Here is a 17,525-nt window from a genome sequence, read left to right on the forward strand (position 1 = left end):
TGTCACTACGGTAAAACCATAGTATCTATGTTCTTTGTTAAGTTAGTCTTCGCTGTAAAACTACTATGTACAGGACCTATTGAACATGTTATGAATCCCACCGACACACTACCTGGCCATTATAGAGGGGATCATTAGGTTGGCTACCCAGAATTTGGCATGCCATACATCTTCAGGCTGAAGTTCAGGGGTGAATGCATCCAACTATTGCACCTAACTAGACCCAAAACGTGTGGACAATTCTTTAGCGTTTAGTCAATATGGTAATATTACCTTCATATCTACAATAACAAATACAAAAAATCATTACGTAAATATTCTTATCAGCTAAACTCAACGTGATTTCAAGTTATGTTGGCAGAGAGCCTAGAAATCACGGGCTTTGAAAATAGGTTATTGCATATATCAATATTAAAATTAAAATTATAAATAAAATAAGAGACCTATTTGAGTTTTTTTTTTTTTTCTTTTCTTTTTTGAGTGACAAAAATTGAATATATACAATTATTTTCTACTTCAGAAGTAAAGAAGGTTGAGGTACTTTGTGGTTAGAATAAACAAACCTGCATTTTCTGTGTCGAGGGTATAAAGTGGATCGATAAGTGATTCACCTGCACACCATTTGGCGTCCTTCCTAATTTTCAACAAATTTACAAAAACAAAATCGGTTGTAAGGCCCCTCGAAATGACATGGTGAACAACGTGGTCACCACCTTTTGCCCAGCTGAAACCCATTCCTTGCCATCTACCTATAAGGTGGGGAAAAACTTGGGGATAAACTTTACCACCTTGATCTCCACCTAGCAATCAATAGAAAAAAAATGCAACATACCATTGGGTCCCTTCTTAAGCGGTCACTTTTTACTACATCCAAAATTGAGTATATATATCAAAGAAAAATGGTGGAGTGTAAAAAGCTAAAAGGATTAAGAGATAGCAACAGAAGTAAAGGGAAGATCAGTTTATGGAAGTGGAATTTGATAACGGAAAGCTAGTAAAGAATATGACACAAACGAACAACATAACATTAAATATCAAAGAGCTTCATAGTTTGGAATCTACTACATAAAATGCCCTAGAAATTAAACAGAATTCGAAGTGCCATGCCTAGTTTAAAAATGATTTCAAGGAGCTCATAATCAACTGTCCTCGTCTGCTCAAGGACCAATGCAATCATCATTCATTAGTTCTACCGAATCTACACTCTGATTTACTCTGATTTAAGTCGCAAGAAGCTATCAGATGAGTCATTATCAGAGCAATCACCTAGCTCCGTCAAATCGGTATCAGAATCAGAATAATCCGTCGTTTCAGTATCAGAAACAAAATAATCTGCTTGTACAAACTTCAAGTTGGATGGAAAAATGAAACCTTTAGCTTCCAAACGAGATAAAACCTGCCAATGACCAAAATGTCAATGAGAACATTAAAGAACAGAAAAAGAATTGTATGATGCCTATATGAATTACATGGCAAGATGGCTGGGTTGGGTAACATGTTCGAATAAGTTCCGATTGAACTGGGTCAATTCTAAGAACGGGTTAGGTTGACACACAATATTTTTTTATTTCTAATTTAAACTATTTACACAAACAAAACTGATGGAGAAAAAGAAAAAACAAAGACAATCATACTCTAGACATAGATGCCTGGACACTTTTCCTAGTGTGGTCAACATACACATACAACACTTGAGTGGACACAACTACAAGATGAGAATATATTAAACCAAGAAATATATACATTCTTTAAAAAATTCCAGTAATAATATCAAGAAAAATAACATAAGAACAACAAAAAGGGCCTCTACTAAGCTTCTGCAAGCTACACAATCAATACATAACCCAAAAGAATTACAGCAAACAGTATACAAAAATAAAATATTCTTGCAAACTCAAGAAACCGACATCCTACAAAGCTACAACAACAATCAACAAAAAAAAAAATTGAAGGGTGGAAACTTTTAAGTGGGATCAACTGACCTCACTCACGTAAGTGTGGCTCTATCCCGTGACTCTATATACGTGGCAAGTTATTGTAAAAGAAACTGCTTATTGAGATAAGCTTAAATTATCTCTTGCTTTAAGTAGTTAATTACCTTATTCTAATATTCTCTCAAAGTAGAAATATTATTGGGCTTTAATTACGTATACATGAAACAACTTGATTGCCATACTAACTAACTAAATAAGCTTTACAAACATTCATTCAATACACATAATACAAAAAAGGAAAACAAAGACTTACCTTAGAACAATAAACCCCAATTTTGAGCTCTTTGACATGTTTAAGGCGCAGTAAAAGACTTTTAAGCATCACTTCGCTCTCTGTTGCGTCATAACTCAAGATGGTATAATTTAACTCAGCTTTCACTAAAGAAGACACATCTTGCAAATAAATCTTAGATAACAAAATATCACCCATGATTGTTAGTGATGAAATATAAGGAGCATTGATTTGGATAGCATCGACCATATAATCATTATATCCACACAGGACCAAATTCTTAACACTCTTGGAAGTAATATTGAGCAATGAATAACCATAACAATAGTCTAATGTCAAAGTGTCCAATAAAGGACTTCCCGATAGTATAATTGCAATCAAATCTTCAACTACCTTCCAATATGAAACGGTTAAATGGGTAAGGTTATTCCAACTAATGGACCCACTAGGTTTAAATACAAACCCCGATAAATGGAGACGGGTAAAATGAAAATTGACGAAAAAAGCGTCATCTTCCAATACAAACTCATCGACTTCATCTTTGGTGTCCCTTAAATATAAATGAAGTTGCTGGACGTTATTACTAATAGCAAAATGGATCCAATTCTTGACATGGGATTTATACCGTTTATCGTAATTGGTGCAGACTCGGAATTTATAAAGTTCGTTTAACTGGCATTGAGTTAGGGTTTTATCAACAATCGAATAGAAATCGGGGAACTGTCTACAATCGTAAAAGACAAGACTAGGAACTAAAGGCCAAAGATGTCGCCATCGTTTCGAAAGACTACCAGTTCTGATTGCATCTTTTGTGGACTCTAAACGACAAAGAATTTCATTGATAATCAAAGTATCGGGTAATAAGCTAATCCTATCTTTTTCTTCTTTTTCTGGGTCGAATGTTTCGTGGGTTTTGATTTTTTTTGGAGGTTCATCTCCAACTTCCATGGCATCAAGAATTCAACAGAGCGAGCTTTTGTTGGTTGAAAATACTGACTGCAACAAAATAACCCAAATGTTATAAGTTTACCATCTCTGCTACGATGGACCTAAGGCGATTCCCAATTCATAACCCAACGCAACAATACTATTCATTAAAATACTAATTTCTTATATTTATCCAACCCAACTAAACCCACTTTTTATACTCTCATTTACAACCCAACCAAACTACTATTTTAAATAAAGGGATTAATCACAGGATGACTAACGTACGTACTTTTCGGTTTGTACATGGTTGCCCATTATACTTTTTTATTAATATATATTACCCACAAACTTATAAAGAAAAAACCCGGAAAACCCAGGTTCTTTTAAAAAAAAAACCGAACTTTTGAAGAACTCTTATCAAGATCAAATCAATTTACTACTTATAAGTATAACCGAAACATGAGATACATAGAATACTAACAGACGTTTGGAATTAAATCAAAACTTAACCATAAATCATCCAAACAGATATAGGTTTCATTTTATACACAAATATATATATATATAATATATATATATAAGCAAACGTACACACACAATTAAGAATTAACTGAATCAACTCTTACTGTTAATGTTGGCAGTTCTGTGCGGTGGAGCTGTGGTGGAGCTGCGGTGTAGAGGTGCGATTTTGCGGTGGAGATGCTTGCTACAGATGTACGATTGAGAGGCGGGGCTGCGGTGGATGTGCGATTGGGATCTGCGGTGGAGTTGTTGAAATACAGTCTAAGGGTTCAATTAGATCTGCTCGGACATACAGTGGTACATTTGACATATTGGCGTTTCTAATTATTTTTTTTTGAGTAAATTACATTTTTCGTCCCTAAACTTGGCGTGTTTTTCACTTGTCATCCCTAAAGTTAAAAAATTATAATATTGAACCTAACTTGGCAGATTTTTGCAATCAACGTCCCTCGCCAAACGGTGTTAGGTTTCAGCCGTTAAGTCCCACACGTGAGGGACTGAAAGTGCAAAACGTGACATGTCCAGGGACGAAAAATGAAATTTAATTTTCTGTAGTCATCATCTTCATCTTCTCCGGCTAACTTTCGTCGGAAAACTTAAAATGTCGATATCTCACTTGTTTCTTCGAATTAGACCACAAAACCAACACCAAACTTCTCAAAATTAATTTCCGCACGAATCCTAACAAAAAAATTTCAGATTCAACACTTGCCGGAAAACTCAAAATGTCGCCGGAAAACGAACTGTCAATCAAACTCAACGAAATGAAGAAATCATCACATCAACATGCTCAGAATTCTATCAAGAATAAAACCTTGTGATTTCCAGATCGATTTGAGAAGATATGAACAATTTTTGTTGATTTTCTTCTTCTTTTTTTTTTCTTTTTGAGAACCATTGCCACTTAGCTTCAATAAATGTCCAACGTGCACTTCATTTAAGACGTTAAGTAGAAACCTTTTACCACCATATTTATTACGTATCATAGCTTCATATTCATACACATACTATATAAATTTATACATATGTACTCACGTTTTCACTTCACAACCATCCCTAAAAACATGAGACCACCTCGTAGTACCACTCGTTCGGCTTTCTATGTCCCCTCGACTGTTATCTCTTTCTGTTATCATGTCAGACATTCATGCTTTATGTTATCTCTTAGACTGTTACCATGTCTTCGTAACTTATCCGAACACATATTTAGTATTTTTTTTATGTAATGTTAAACTCTTCAACTTAATTTTATGTAATGTTATTGATGTTGCTTGTCAGACTGTTTATGAAGGTCGTATTTATCAACTGAAACTATTTTGTGGACCTGAGTATTCCATGGTGGCGAGATTTTGAGCTTTTCGGAAAGTGTTGAATCTCAAATCTTTTGGTTAAGATTCGTGCGGAAATTAATTTTGAGAAGTTTGGTGGTGGTTTCGTGGTCTAATTCGAAGAAACGAGTGAGATATCGGTATTTTAAGTTTTCCGACGAAAGTTAGCCGGAGAAGATGAAGATGATGACACCAGAAAATTAAATTTCATTTTTCGTCCCTGAACATGTCACGTTTTGCACTTTCAGTCTCTCACGTGTTTTGCGCGTGTGAGACTTAACGGCTGAAACCTAACACCGTTTGGCGAGGGACGTCGATTGCAAAAATCTTCCAAGTTTAAGGTCAAAATTGTAATTTTTTCACTTTAGGGATGAAAAGTGAAAAATGCGCCAAGTTTAGGGACGAAAAATATAATTATCCCTTTTTTTAAGAGTGATCGACACAAATCGTCCTTGCGGTTTGTACAAATAGTCAGGTTTCATCCTTTAACTTTCAAAACCTCAGAGACAATCCTTTATAGGCGGATAATGTTCACATTTCATCCTTTTCGATAACCGACGTTATCTCAAGTCCGTTAAGCCCCTCACATGTTAACCACGTGAGGGTATTTTTGTATTTTTCCAGCCCGTTGACTCAGTCTTTTCTCTCTCTTTCTGTAGTAATACATATAATATAGTATAGATAAGTTAGGTTGATTAATCATTTTCTCTTTCTTAACCTACATTTTTTTTGGAAAATGATAAATCCTTCAAATCAAATAGCCTAATAATAATCCTCTTAATACATTAAGAAGGTGACATGTGGTATTTTTTAATTCTCTTTCCTAATCTAATTTTTTCACATGTCATTATCTTATACTTAAGAGAAATATTAGACTATTTGTTTAGGAGGATTAATCATTTCCTTTTTTTTTTTTTTTAAAGAAACTGGGTTTTCTGGGAGTTTTTCCTAAGAGAGAAGAAGATTTGAAAATATGTAAATGAGAAAGAAACAGATTTGAAGATAATAGTCAACTATGTACAAATTTTATAAGTTTGTGGGTAATGTATATCAATAAAAAAAATATAATGGACAACCATGCATAAACTGAAAAGTACGTTAGTTATTCCGTGATTAATACCTTTAATAAATAATAATATTGTTAATTAACATTTTTTATTCAAAATTAGTTTAAAAAGAATTTGAAATACTTTAAAAGAAAAAAAAAAACATTAAGTCACCTATCATCATAAATAAAAATAAATTAATTAGAGTAAAAAAAAACATTTCATGTTTACCAAACATATTAAATAAACTAACGCACTTTACAATCTTAATACAAAAATTATAATATTCAATTTTATAAAAATAGAATAATAAAATAAAAATAATAAATAATTCAACATACATGACAATTGACGTGTTAACGTGACATATTTTTATCTTCAAACACTGAATGCCATCAAAACTTAACTAGAACAATAATCATATACGTTCGGGTAACACAAAATAAAACACATTTATGACTTACACCACATGTCTCATAGCTTTGAGTCTTTGATCATATACCACATTAACATAATGGTATATATGTATAAAAAACAACTCAACTAAAATATAACAAAATACTAACACAAAATCTTTTGCTAATTCTACTTTGTTTAGAATTACAAAATGAGTCTTTATAGTACAAAAGAAAAAGCTCAAGAAAATTTTATATTTCTAATATTATTTTTATGTAGTTATCAAGTTTAAATATAATTGACAATCCTATACAAGTGTATTTTAAATTTTTAGTTTAAATCTATGTTTATTGGCATCATAAAAACTTTGTAGTGATTTTTGACAAAAGTTCTGGCTCAGTCACCGCTCTAAGTTAGAAATTTATTCTCCTGAAGATTTAGAATCATATCTGAAAAGTTGTAATACGATATGATGGTGGCAATATATGTGTATCAATCTATATATGCATTCTTCATTTAATTTGTTGATTAATTTGCACAACATGTTAAAAAATTTTGCAGTCGAAGTTACTCCTATTAATTAAATAAATTTAACACAACATGTCAACATTTGATCTCAAGCTAATTTACATTTACAATATATAAAAATTCATTATACAGTATAGAATTGTACTAATTATTGATTTTCCGATCAACGTGGACAACACCAATGATTTTTTTTGCAAGGAAGACTTATAGGAAGAGAAAGAGTTACAATTAGACCTAAATATCACAATTTATCAAAGATAAATAATACATGTAATACATATCTTAATCATCATCATTATCATCATCTTCTTCTTTTCTATTTTGAAAATGCATCACCATTGAGAGTTCTACAAGAAAGTACAAAAGTACTACATAAGCAAATTTTTATATAGTTATAGCCAATTTCTATAATGCTTACCTAGATTGAAAAAACACCTATCATTATTCATTACATGTAAAATAATTTGTTCAAATCATACATATTTTTTGGGGGAGTTTGTTTATAAAACCAAAACTTCGAAGTGTTCAAACTCTTTTGTCATATTATTAAACACTTGGGATAATTTTTAAACCAAAACTTACATGACTTTAATATAATACTCGAAACATAAAGTTAAAAAAAAAAAAAATTTGGCCCCACGGCTAAAATTTTCAATATCCGTCACTGCTAAAGATGATGATTAGATGATATTTACCAAGTGTTTGGGACACTGTGATTGACAGAAACAACAAAAGGAAGCAAAATTCGAGAAGTAATTAATCACACTACTTTATCAACCATTGTCTCATCATCATCCCTATAGTTATATATTTTTTTAGAAAATAAAAAATAAAAAAAAAAAGAAAGAAAGAAAATTCAGAATCACCCTCAATTAAACCAACAAACCAAACTTGCTTAGTTGCTTAGTTCATCAAAATAATCTAAAATCGAAATAAGAAAAAGTATGTCATCGGACGGGGAAGTTCACTTTGAGTCCAAGGCTGATTCTGGGGCATCGAAAACGTTCCCACAACAAGCTGGTACTATTCGTAAAAATGGATATATAGTCATCAAGAACAGACCATGCAAGGTACGTTTAATATATATATGGATTTTTTTTTTATCTTTACTCCCATATCTATTGAAGGATTATAATTATCGAATTTTTTGTTCTGATCTTTTGATGATTTGTTAACGGCTTCACATGTTATAAAATGTTATACATGAAAATAACTAAAAACTTCTCTCAACTATATAATCCATAAAGAGAATTTTCGCGTCTATCTATCAAGTAATTATTAGCAAGTACTCGTAATAAATTTGCATTATTTTTTTTATATACTTTGTTTTTTGTACTATAAATCTATAATAATCCATATATTAGTATGCATACAGGTTGTTGAAGTCTCCACCTCGAAAACAGGCAAGCATGGACATGCAAAGTGCCATTTTGTGGGAATTGACATTTTTACTGGCAAGAAGCTTGAAGATATTGTTCCTTCTTCCCACAACTGTGATGTAAATACTTCTTTCAACTTCCAATTACATGTCTTCATTACTTCTGTTGTGTATTTTTCACTTTTTCCCCTTGTTTCGTCCGTTAATCAAGTCATCCTTGGCCCCCAAATCTCCAAGTTGTATGCAGTTAGCGTTTATTCATGGGAACAATTAGGTAGTGTTGATACGTCGGACGTCTTTTGCAGGTTCCTCACGTCACACGTACAGATTTTCAACTGATTGACATCTCTGAAGACGGTTTTGTAAGTCTACTTGTACATATTCACTTGTGTATATGCATGTATGTATATACATATATATATGACTGATAACACTATCCGTATATCAATTGTTGGACATGTACTCGTCCAACATAGGGATGTATAATGGATGTGAAGTTTTTTTTGAGTGTTGTAGTTACAGACTTACAAATATGATGTTTCAACTATCAGGTGAGTCTTCTAACCGAAGCAGGGAATACGAAAGATGATCTAAGGCTTCCCACCGATGAAAATCTGCTCTCACAGGTAAATATAATCATTTATAGCAAACTGGGACAAAGTTCATAAGTTAGCAACAATCATTAACAATATAGTGTTTGACATTCATTCTGTCTACCTTGTGTATAAGCATTTGGGGCATTTCCTTCTACCTTATTCACTATGAATAAAAGGATTTGCAAATGCAATGAAAAGAATGTGGGGTCAAATTGGATATTGTGCATCATTTCTATAGACGATTTCTCACATTTCTTTTTAACTATGCTATCTTTTATGCGCATAGATTAAAGATGGGTTCGCCGAAGGGAAAGATCTTGTGGTTAGTGTTATGTCTGCTATGGGAGAAGAGCAGATCAATTCCATCAAAGACATCGGCAAGAATTAAACACGATATCATAGTTACATTATACCAACACCATGTTTATGACTGAACCAAGACTTATCCCATAACAGTATGTATTGTAAAGATGGTCTTGTTTAGAGGTGTTTCGTGACACCTTTGTGTGTTATATATAGGGCAATGATCCATGTACTAAACATAGGACAATAAACTTGAATATCAATATGATCAATTTATGACATGTTCTGTTTATTCAATACCCATGACTTTCAAAAACTAAGCTAATCCAGCAGCTTTCAGTGACTATACAAAAGCAAAATACCCAAGAACAGAAGACGCAAGGGAAGAGCATAAAAATTCCATCAAAAGTATCAGACACTCAGACAAGGTATTAGACATTGTAGTGACATTTCACCTGCGCCCTATTTATGATTAAAATGAGACTTTAGCTGTATGGTAAATGACTAATATCTTGGTCACAGTTGGTAAGACCAAAAAGGCCAGCTCCGGATCAGTCTTAATTACCTGGAGCACTCGGTGTGGTCACATGGACCACCCTAAAGAACGTACATTGAAACCATGCTAAACTACCTTTTACCTGCTAGTGTACCACACTGAACCAGCCATGGCGTGGTTAGTTGTTTCACGGCATACCACCCCACAAGCTCTTAGGTTGAATTAAGTATGTGTGGGACTTAATTTTCTGTACTGGTAAGAGCAACTACCTTATCTAGAATGTTTCGCTTGCTCCATTCAACCTTAATGAACAGGTTATGTATACACTATCTTGATACATACACTTTCTATAGTCCACAAATTAACAGATAACACATGGGGATATAATCCAATCTGCAATAATTGTAAACTCAACTCAAATCTTGCAGACTAGTTACCAAGTGAAGACAATGTGTGATGCAGTATAAGATGTTCAGATCTATATTTAATATGTATATAAACATACAAACCTATATATGATAATGTAGAATGTTCATATCCATTCTGATATACATAGAATGAGAAAGGGTGAGAACATACAAACCTTACAGTAAGAACTTTCTGCTTGACGACAGAATTTTACAAGGATCTTTCCAAAGAATGACAGCCCCAACCCTTTGGTTGCAGAGACTTGACGGTAAAAAGACTAACAACTAGAAGATGCTATCGAAACAGGACTTACAGGGTAACTAGCAAATATATAGCACGCAAACCCCCAAAAGGTAACAATGAGCGATAAAATCTTGAAACCACTCATAGGATCATGCATAAGTATAACCGCAGCAATGCTAGTGATAGGCACCCTTATTGAGTTAAGGACACCGGCCAACACAGTGGACGATAGATATAACACAGCAGTTGAACCCAAAACACCCAACTGGAAAGTTACAATACCCCAGATTATAACCATATAGTAATCACCTTGCCCACCTATAAAACTTTTTGCTTCAGAATTCATCCCCTGAAAATCATTATTTACCACAACTCCAATCGTTGTAAAGACAAAGGCAAGAAAGGAAACTGCTATTTGTTGCTCCAAGACCACATGAAATGCTTTTCCTTCTAGTAGTTTTATAAAAACAAGTTCTGAAAGAGCAAAGATTAGACCATGAAGAGCCGATCCTAAAATATCCCACATAAAACCAAGTGCATATTGGGTGTCGGTTATATAGTCAAATCTATCAGAATCTGAGTCCAAAGCAATGATAACCATGGCTGCTGTAATAACCACAATGGAGTTTATAGTCGAGAGATTGATTTTGTTTTTGACTAGTAAATACCCGAAAATTGCAGAAAAGATGAGGACAGTAGAGGCTAAAAGGGATGCAGTCGATGCTGGGAGATACGCATAGGCATATGCATACATAAGATTATCAGCAGCACTTAAGAACCCCAAACCGATATAAGATAAAGCGAGTTTTAGGTTTAAAGGAGTCGGGGTGGCTTTGGTGAAGAAATACATAGGAAGTAAGATGAGAAGAGGGATAGGCCACCCTGCAACCGATACCCATGAAATGATCCATTTACTTTTGCCACCGTTCGAAAAGTAGAGCCTTGAAAGAAGACTAGAAGCAGGGAAAGCTATAAGCATCCCTGCGCTACTTAGAAGTAAAAGAACCCAATGTGATATAGGCTTACTCTTGTATGCCTCAAAAACCATATTCTTGCAATCGGTTATTTTGTCATGAATTGATTTAGGCGGTGCATCCTCCGTTTCTTCCATTCCTATCCCTAAAATACATGAATACCCATGACATAAAATTAACCAATACTTACAAAATTAATAACACAATAGGTTTAACAAATTTGGCAAATTTATAACATTCCGTTACTGTAGGAAAAATTTCATGTAAAATTCTAGCAAAAGATTTAGAACGACAACAAAACCTTAACCCCGTCATCCTTTTGACCTAAGAGACCCTTACTCGAAGGCACGAGGCAATATCGAGGTGTCTTTGGGTATTACCCTATGACCTATGTACAGTAACATTTTCTAGCAAAGTACTCCATAGTGGGCCCACAAAGCATTTACACTAACCAGTCTCAAACCCATAGTACTACTTTGTGTGCACCCATTTTTTAGTATCAATTGCAATTGCAAACACAAGCAGTAGAAAACAGTAAAATGGTGACTCATATACACTGAAAGATAAAATATAAATAAATTACCAAAAAAGAAATAAATAGTAACTACTCACAAGAATTACTGACAAGAGAATAATAATAATAATAATAATAATAAAACTATATGTATATGTGTGTGGTTAAGAATTTGCGATTTAAGATATTAAGCAGAAGAGATGAAATGATACAAGAGAAAGAAAAGAGAAACCTTGTTGAAGAAATGGTTGATGCATCCGATTGTCGGCAGGAGTTGTTGGTTAGATGTGTGTATCTCCGGCGACTGGGTTGGCTATCATTCATTCATTCATGTTCATACGTATTTATATTTATATTTTTTATTTTTTATTTAAATTAATCAATAAATTTTGCCAACCAAACGCAATTCACTATTTTGACTACGTGAACTCCCAACTTAATATTCATGTCGTCGTCGTGCTAATTTAAATATCTTATTTTGATTTTTAAAATATTTCTTTTGTAATTGTGATCATCAATTTTTAATTTTTTTTATATAATATATCTGTATTATATTATAAAATAAAAAGCCTCTAGATTTTTAACATTAAACTTAAATTTTCAATATTGATTTTAAGTACTTTTTCAAAATATCTCTCATATCTATTTTATATTTACCTAAAATAACTATAATACCCTTTCTCTCTCCTCAAATCTCAATCAATCATTTTTTTTCTCTCTCCTCCATAAATCATTTATTCTTCCAATTCATTCAAAATCTTTTATCTCAAAAACCATATATCGATAAATTATAAAAATTATATGGGTGTTCTTAAAATTTCATGCTCTTTCATTAGAGATGTCATTTGATATACTTTCGACGAATTTTTAAATCCGAGGCGGATCCCGTACGGCCAAGGCATTTGACTATCATACTCTATGACATATCAATTTCTATGACCTATCACACTTTATAACATATCACACTCTATGACCTAGCTATCACCCCCACCATGTCACCGCTGCAACGTGCAGGTACTTACTATCATTTTTTAAAATATATATATGAATAGATTCAACAAATCAAACTAAAACGTTTAAAAAGATTGCGAAAGGAAGATTTCCAAAATCAAAATAGAAGATTAAATTGGGACGATAGTATTGTATGAATAGATTCGGTAAATCAAACTAAAACATTTTAGAGATGGATAAAAACACATGCACAGAAGGAAGTTTCTTTTGGCGGTAAGGCTTTGCTTCTCTTTCAAAAGGTGTTAACTATATGAATTCCATCCAATCTTTTGATACTTTTACGTGTTATAATCTTGTGATTAGTTGTTTCAAATCTTCTCATCATTTGATATATTAGCATAACTAATAAACTTGAATACATTGAGGGTAAGGGGTAAGTTATTTTGAGAACCACTAAAAAATAAAGAACGCGATAACCAATCTCAGCCCTCCATTCATCAAGATCAAGAAGGACATGATTGTCATTATGAAAAAGTCAACATCTCTCTCTTCTTATTAAATTAATAAAAATATCTAATTCATTAAAAAACTTTTATCTCACAAACCGTACATCGTTAGACGGAAAAAAAAGCATGGCTAGTTTTGAAATTTCGTCCTCTTTCATTAGAGATGCAATTCAATATACTTTTGAAGACTTTTTAAATTTCGATTTTTTTTTCACATCACGTTCATGCTACACATGTGTAGGCTCATCATACACATGTGCAAGGATAAGTAAAAACCATTAAAGGGTTCATCCTACGCATGTGTGTATGTTCATCCTACACATGTGTATGTTGAAAAAAAATTATGATTCGGAACGGGCTTCGTCCTTAAGGATATTCATAAACCAAAGCTAGTGGGGGTGATAGGTCATTGAGGGTGATAGGTCATACAGGATGATAGGTCATAGGGGGTGACCGGTGATGGGTGATCTACCTAACGGGCTCCGTCCTTAGCCGCTATGGCTCCGACATGGACTGATGGGTTCCGCCCTTGGCTACCATGACTCCGCCATGGATTGACGGGCTCCGCCCTTAACCTTCATTGTTGTGTACATATGTTCATTAATCCTACACATGTGTAAGACAAGTGGAAACCATTAAAAGGTTCATTCTACACATGTGTAGGACATCAAAGAATAGTAACTTACACATGTGTAAGATGATCGTGATGGAAAAAAACCGAAACTTAAAAAGTCGTCAAAAGTATGTCGAAAGCATCTCTAATGAAAGAGAACGAAATTCTAAGACTACCCATGTTTTTCTTTTCGTTTAACAATTTACGGTTTGTGAGATAAATTTTTTTTAGTGAATTAGATAAAATTCTATTAACTTAATACAATAAGTGAGAGTGACAAAAATACCCCTCTAGTGTTGGGAAGAGTTTTTTCTTTTTAATCTAATCCATCCATTTTTTTTTATCTAAAGGTGGAGAGGGGTTTTTGAATTCTTTTTTTTTAAGAGTTTCAAATAACCTCTTCTCTTGTGGGTAACAAAAACATAAAATTTAACTTCGTTGTAAGAAAATAATATATAAACTTTTAAAAATATATTAAAAATTTATAATAATACAATCGTTTGGAACCACCGGAACTTTGGCCCTAAAATTTCCATAACATATCCCTCATTTTGTGATTAAAAAGATTTATTTTTCTTTTTCACCAAAATCTTTATGTATAAGTTAACCATTATCATGGTATAGATAAAGCAATATAAGATTGGGTCAAACCTATTTTGGCCAGACTTCAAGGATAGAGCCAATACTTTTATTGAAAGGGGCAAAGTTAAACCACTAATTAGAAAACAAATTTTTACAAAACGATTTAATCCAAACAAGCTCAAAGACTAGCAAAAAAAACATAACCATTCAATTATAACCAAGTTGTAGACCCAAAACAGGACTTAACGATCCAACTACAATGAAATCGTATTCCTCAAAAGATTTTATCGTCTAGACGTCGTAGAGAATTGAGAATTCTAATTTATTTCAATTTGAATTTCAAGAATCAGAAGGATGTGCATAAAACTAAGAGTATTATTTTGCAAAGAGAACAGACTAAACAACTGAAGTCAATTTTTGGATGAAAGTAAAAGTATTCACAAAAAAAAATGAAACCAACAATTTCTTTAACCATCACACGATCTGAATATATTAATGCAAAAAATGACGAGGTACAAGTTTTAATGTATTTTCGATATATATAACTTAGCAAATCAAGTGCAATAAATAGTTACTTATATTTATCTTATGAGCAACTGATATATAAGGGAATACAAATACAAAAGAGAATACAAATACAACTACAAACATTAATACAATTGATATATCCAAATCTTCCCTCTTTAGCTATATAGTGTGTGGGTTACGAGATTCCTAAAAGCAAAAATACATAAGAAAAGCCTTGTTTCTTTTATCTACTTTGCAAAATCCATTTACAATCACTTTACTCCTTTAAAATACAAAAGAGAATATTCATACAAAAATTTATACAACTGATACATCTAAAAATTTCACATTTTTACCATCCAAGTCGAGCCATAAAACTCAAAAAGAAAATACCAAACCCTAATAGTAATTTGCGTATTTTGTATCAAGATGACAAGATCAACAAACAAAGATATAAAATGAGTTTAAACATTCAATATTTGTAAGTCTCCGTTTTAATTGCACTAACAAAGAAGAAGAAAAGGTTAATTGATGATCTTAAATTATATATAATAAGGTAAGTAGGCAAAGATAATCTGAAAAATGAGATTTGAAAAGCTAATATGTCATACCCATCAATATGTATTACTTATCTTTTAATTTTTGAAGTAGCCAGAAGCCCAGAATTTCAAATATATATATTTAAAATAAAATGTTTTTTGTTGTACCAGGGTGGTTGTCCATATTGACCCCATGCTAAAGTTAATCATGTTCTACATACTCCCTTTTTACATCGTCCTTGTCTAAACCACAACGAGGCTAAGAATACAGTGCTGCCAACCTTTTTTCAAGGATGAGCTCACGATACAAGGGTTGGGAAGACCATATGGGTTTCTATTGGAGGTGGCAACGATGGAACGAGTGTTGCATACGAACCAGTTGAATATCAATGGATACCGGATCGCTAACAACTAAATTGCCGTTTAAAAGTTGTCGTTAGAAAATGAGATTTGATATCTGCACAGATTTTGCGATAGATCTACCATACTATTACATTAATAACTTGTATTATGTGCTGTATAAGTTGTACATCATTGTAAAGATATAAAAACATGAAATGATTAATCGTCTTAAAGATCCTCCCAAAACTATCAAAACATGACATATGATTCCAAAAACTCTATTTTCTAATCTCATTTCTTGATTTTGCTGCATTTCATGATGTTGTATTTAGGAGAGTTTTTAGGAGTATTAGTTAGGAAAATATATCGTATTCTATATAAAAAAAATCGTTAGATAAAGATCCTGTCAAGTTGTTTTAAATCAGGTTGAGACAATTTCAATCATTAGATTTAAATCAATGGTCAAAATTCAAACATAATATTTGATTCTTAATTAATTGTTGACGACGTGTCAACTAAACGAAACAAGTTGGTACAATTTAAGAAAATCCAATCGAAAACCTTCCCCTAAATTATATGTCTCTAATTTTTTTACCCCTTTATAAATATTCTAACCCTCCCTTGTTTTGGAAAATGTTACAAGGTATTTAATTTGAAAATGACTGATTGCTCTTAATGAACTTCTTGTTATGAAAGAGTTATTAAAAGTTACCCAATTTGCCTTTAATGAACAACATATACCCTAAACTCTTATTTATACTAATTTACACTTTATGATTTTATCTTTTAAAATATTTTCACTGTCACCTGAATGACAAGTGACGAAAGCAAGAAAAAGTTACGAAAACCATTACGAATGACCAGTATGTTCTCATTAGTTATATTTACTCCACTGCCATCACCATCATTAGTTGCTGACATTATCATTCGTTGTCGAGACAACAACATCATCATTGTAATTACATCGTCTCATTATGCGAGTACCAAGTAGTAATTATGATGCACCGAAACTCCCAACAGGTAGCTGTATTCGTTTCCGAAACTCCATGGAAATGTTTCCGCATACGAAACACATATGAAACGTTCCTTTGAATTTTCTATATATACCGAAACGTTTTTTCGAAGTTTCCATACGGTTAATTAATATAAATTTTTTAATGGACTTTTTTTATTCCCTAAACCTAGACAAGTTATATTATATACAATTTGATCAACATTAAATTTTTTTTATTTCAAAACCAATTATTAAACACTAAACATTCAATGAGTGATCACTGATCAAACATGTATTATGCAATTATACATAATCTCTCAAGTCTTAAGTATTTCTCTATAAAAAATTGATATAATTTATATTTGTATATATTTTTATTGCCATACCCATATCCATGATTTTTCAATTTTGTCATCCCCGTTCCCGTATCGTTCGTATATTTCGGTCCAACGTAAAGTAGTATTATACGTTTCATCTTACAATGTACTTTATGACCCTGTATTCTGAAAAGACTTTTTGTCCACCTTAACAAACACACTTTCACTCATCCATCCATCCAAAAAATAATAAATAAAATTAAACCCAATATTTTCAACACTCACA

The 17,525-nt window shown here is 32.6% G+C and overlaps 3 protein-coding genes across 3 annotated transcripts; 1 reads left to right on the forward strand and 2 right to left on the reverse strand.

Annotated features, from left to right (window-relative positions):
- Positions 1–976: 976 nt before the first annotated feature.
- LOC122600059 (F-box/LRR-repeat protein 25-like) lies at positions 977–3,961 on the reverse strand. The gene is made up of 3 exons (XM_043772710.1): positions 3,783–3,961; positions 2,248–3,222; positions 977–1,396 (listed from the first exon to the last, which is right to left on the reverse strand). The coding sequence occupies exons 2-3, from the start codon at positions 3,172–3,174 to the stop codon at positions 1,211–1,213; spliced, it is 1,113 nt and encodes a 370-aa protein (XP_043628645.1). The 5' UTR covers positions 3,175–3,222; positions 3,783–3,961; the 3' UTR covers positions 977–1,210.
- A 3,929-nt stretch (positions 3,962–7,890) lies between these two features.
- LOC122600323 (eukaryotic translation initiation factor 5A-like) lies at positions 7,891–9,508 on the forward strand. Its single transcript, XM_043773030.1, has 5 exons — positions 7,891–8,046; positions 8,352–8,474; positions 8,660–8,716; positions 8,906–8,980; positions 9,237–9,508. Exons 1-5 carry the CDS (start codon positions 7,921–7,923, stop codon positions 9,336–9,338), a joined length of 483 nt encoding a protein of 160 aa, XP_043628965.1. The 5' UTR covers positions 7,891–7,920; the 3' UTR covers positions 9,339–9,508.
- A 698-nt stretch (positions 9,509–10,206) lies between these two features.
- LOC122600322 (probable purine permease 5) lies at positions 10,207–12,262 on the reverse strand. Its single transcript, XM_043773028.1, has 2 exons — positions 12,121–12,262; positions 10,207–11,519 (listed from the first exon to the last, which is right to left on the reverse strand). The coding sequence occupies exons 1-2, from the start codon at positions 12,143–12,145 to the stop codon at positions 10,435–10,437; spliced, it is 1,110 nt and encodes a 369-aa protein (XP_043628963.1). The 5' UTR covers positions 12,146–12,262; the 3' UTR covers positions 10,207–10,434.
- Positions 12,263–17,525: the final 5,263 nt, after the last annotated feature.

Source organism: Erigeron canadensis, chromosome 5 (genome assembly GCF_010389155.1).
Source record: "Erigeron canadensis isolate Cc75 chromosome 5, C_canadensis_v1, whole genome shotgun sequence".
NCBI lineage: Eukaryota > Viridiplantae > Streptophyta > Magnoliopsida > Asterales > Asteraceae > Erigeron > Erigeron canadensis.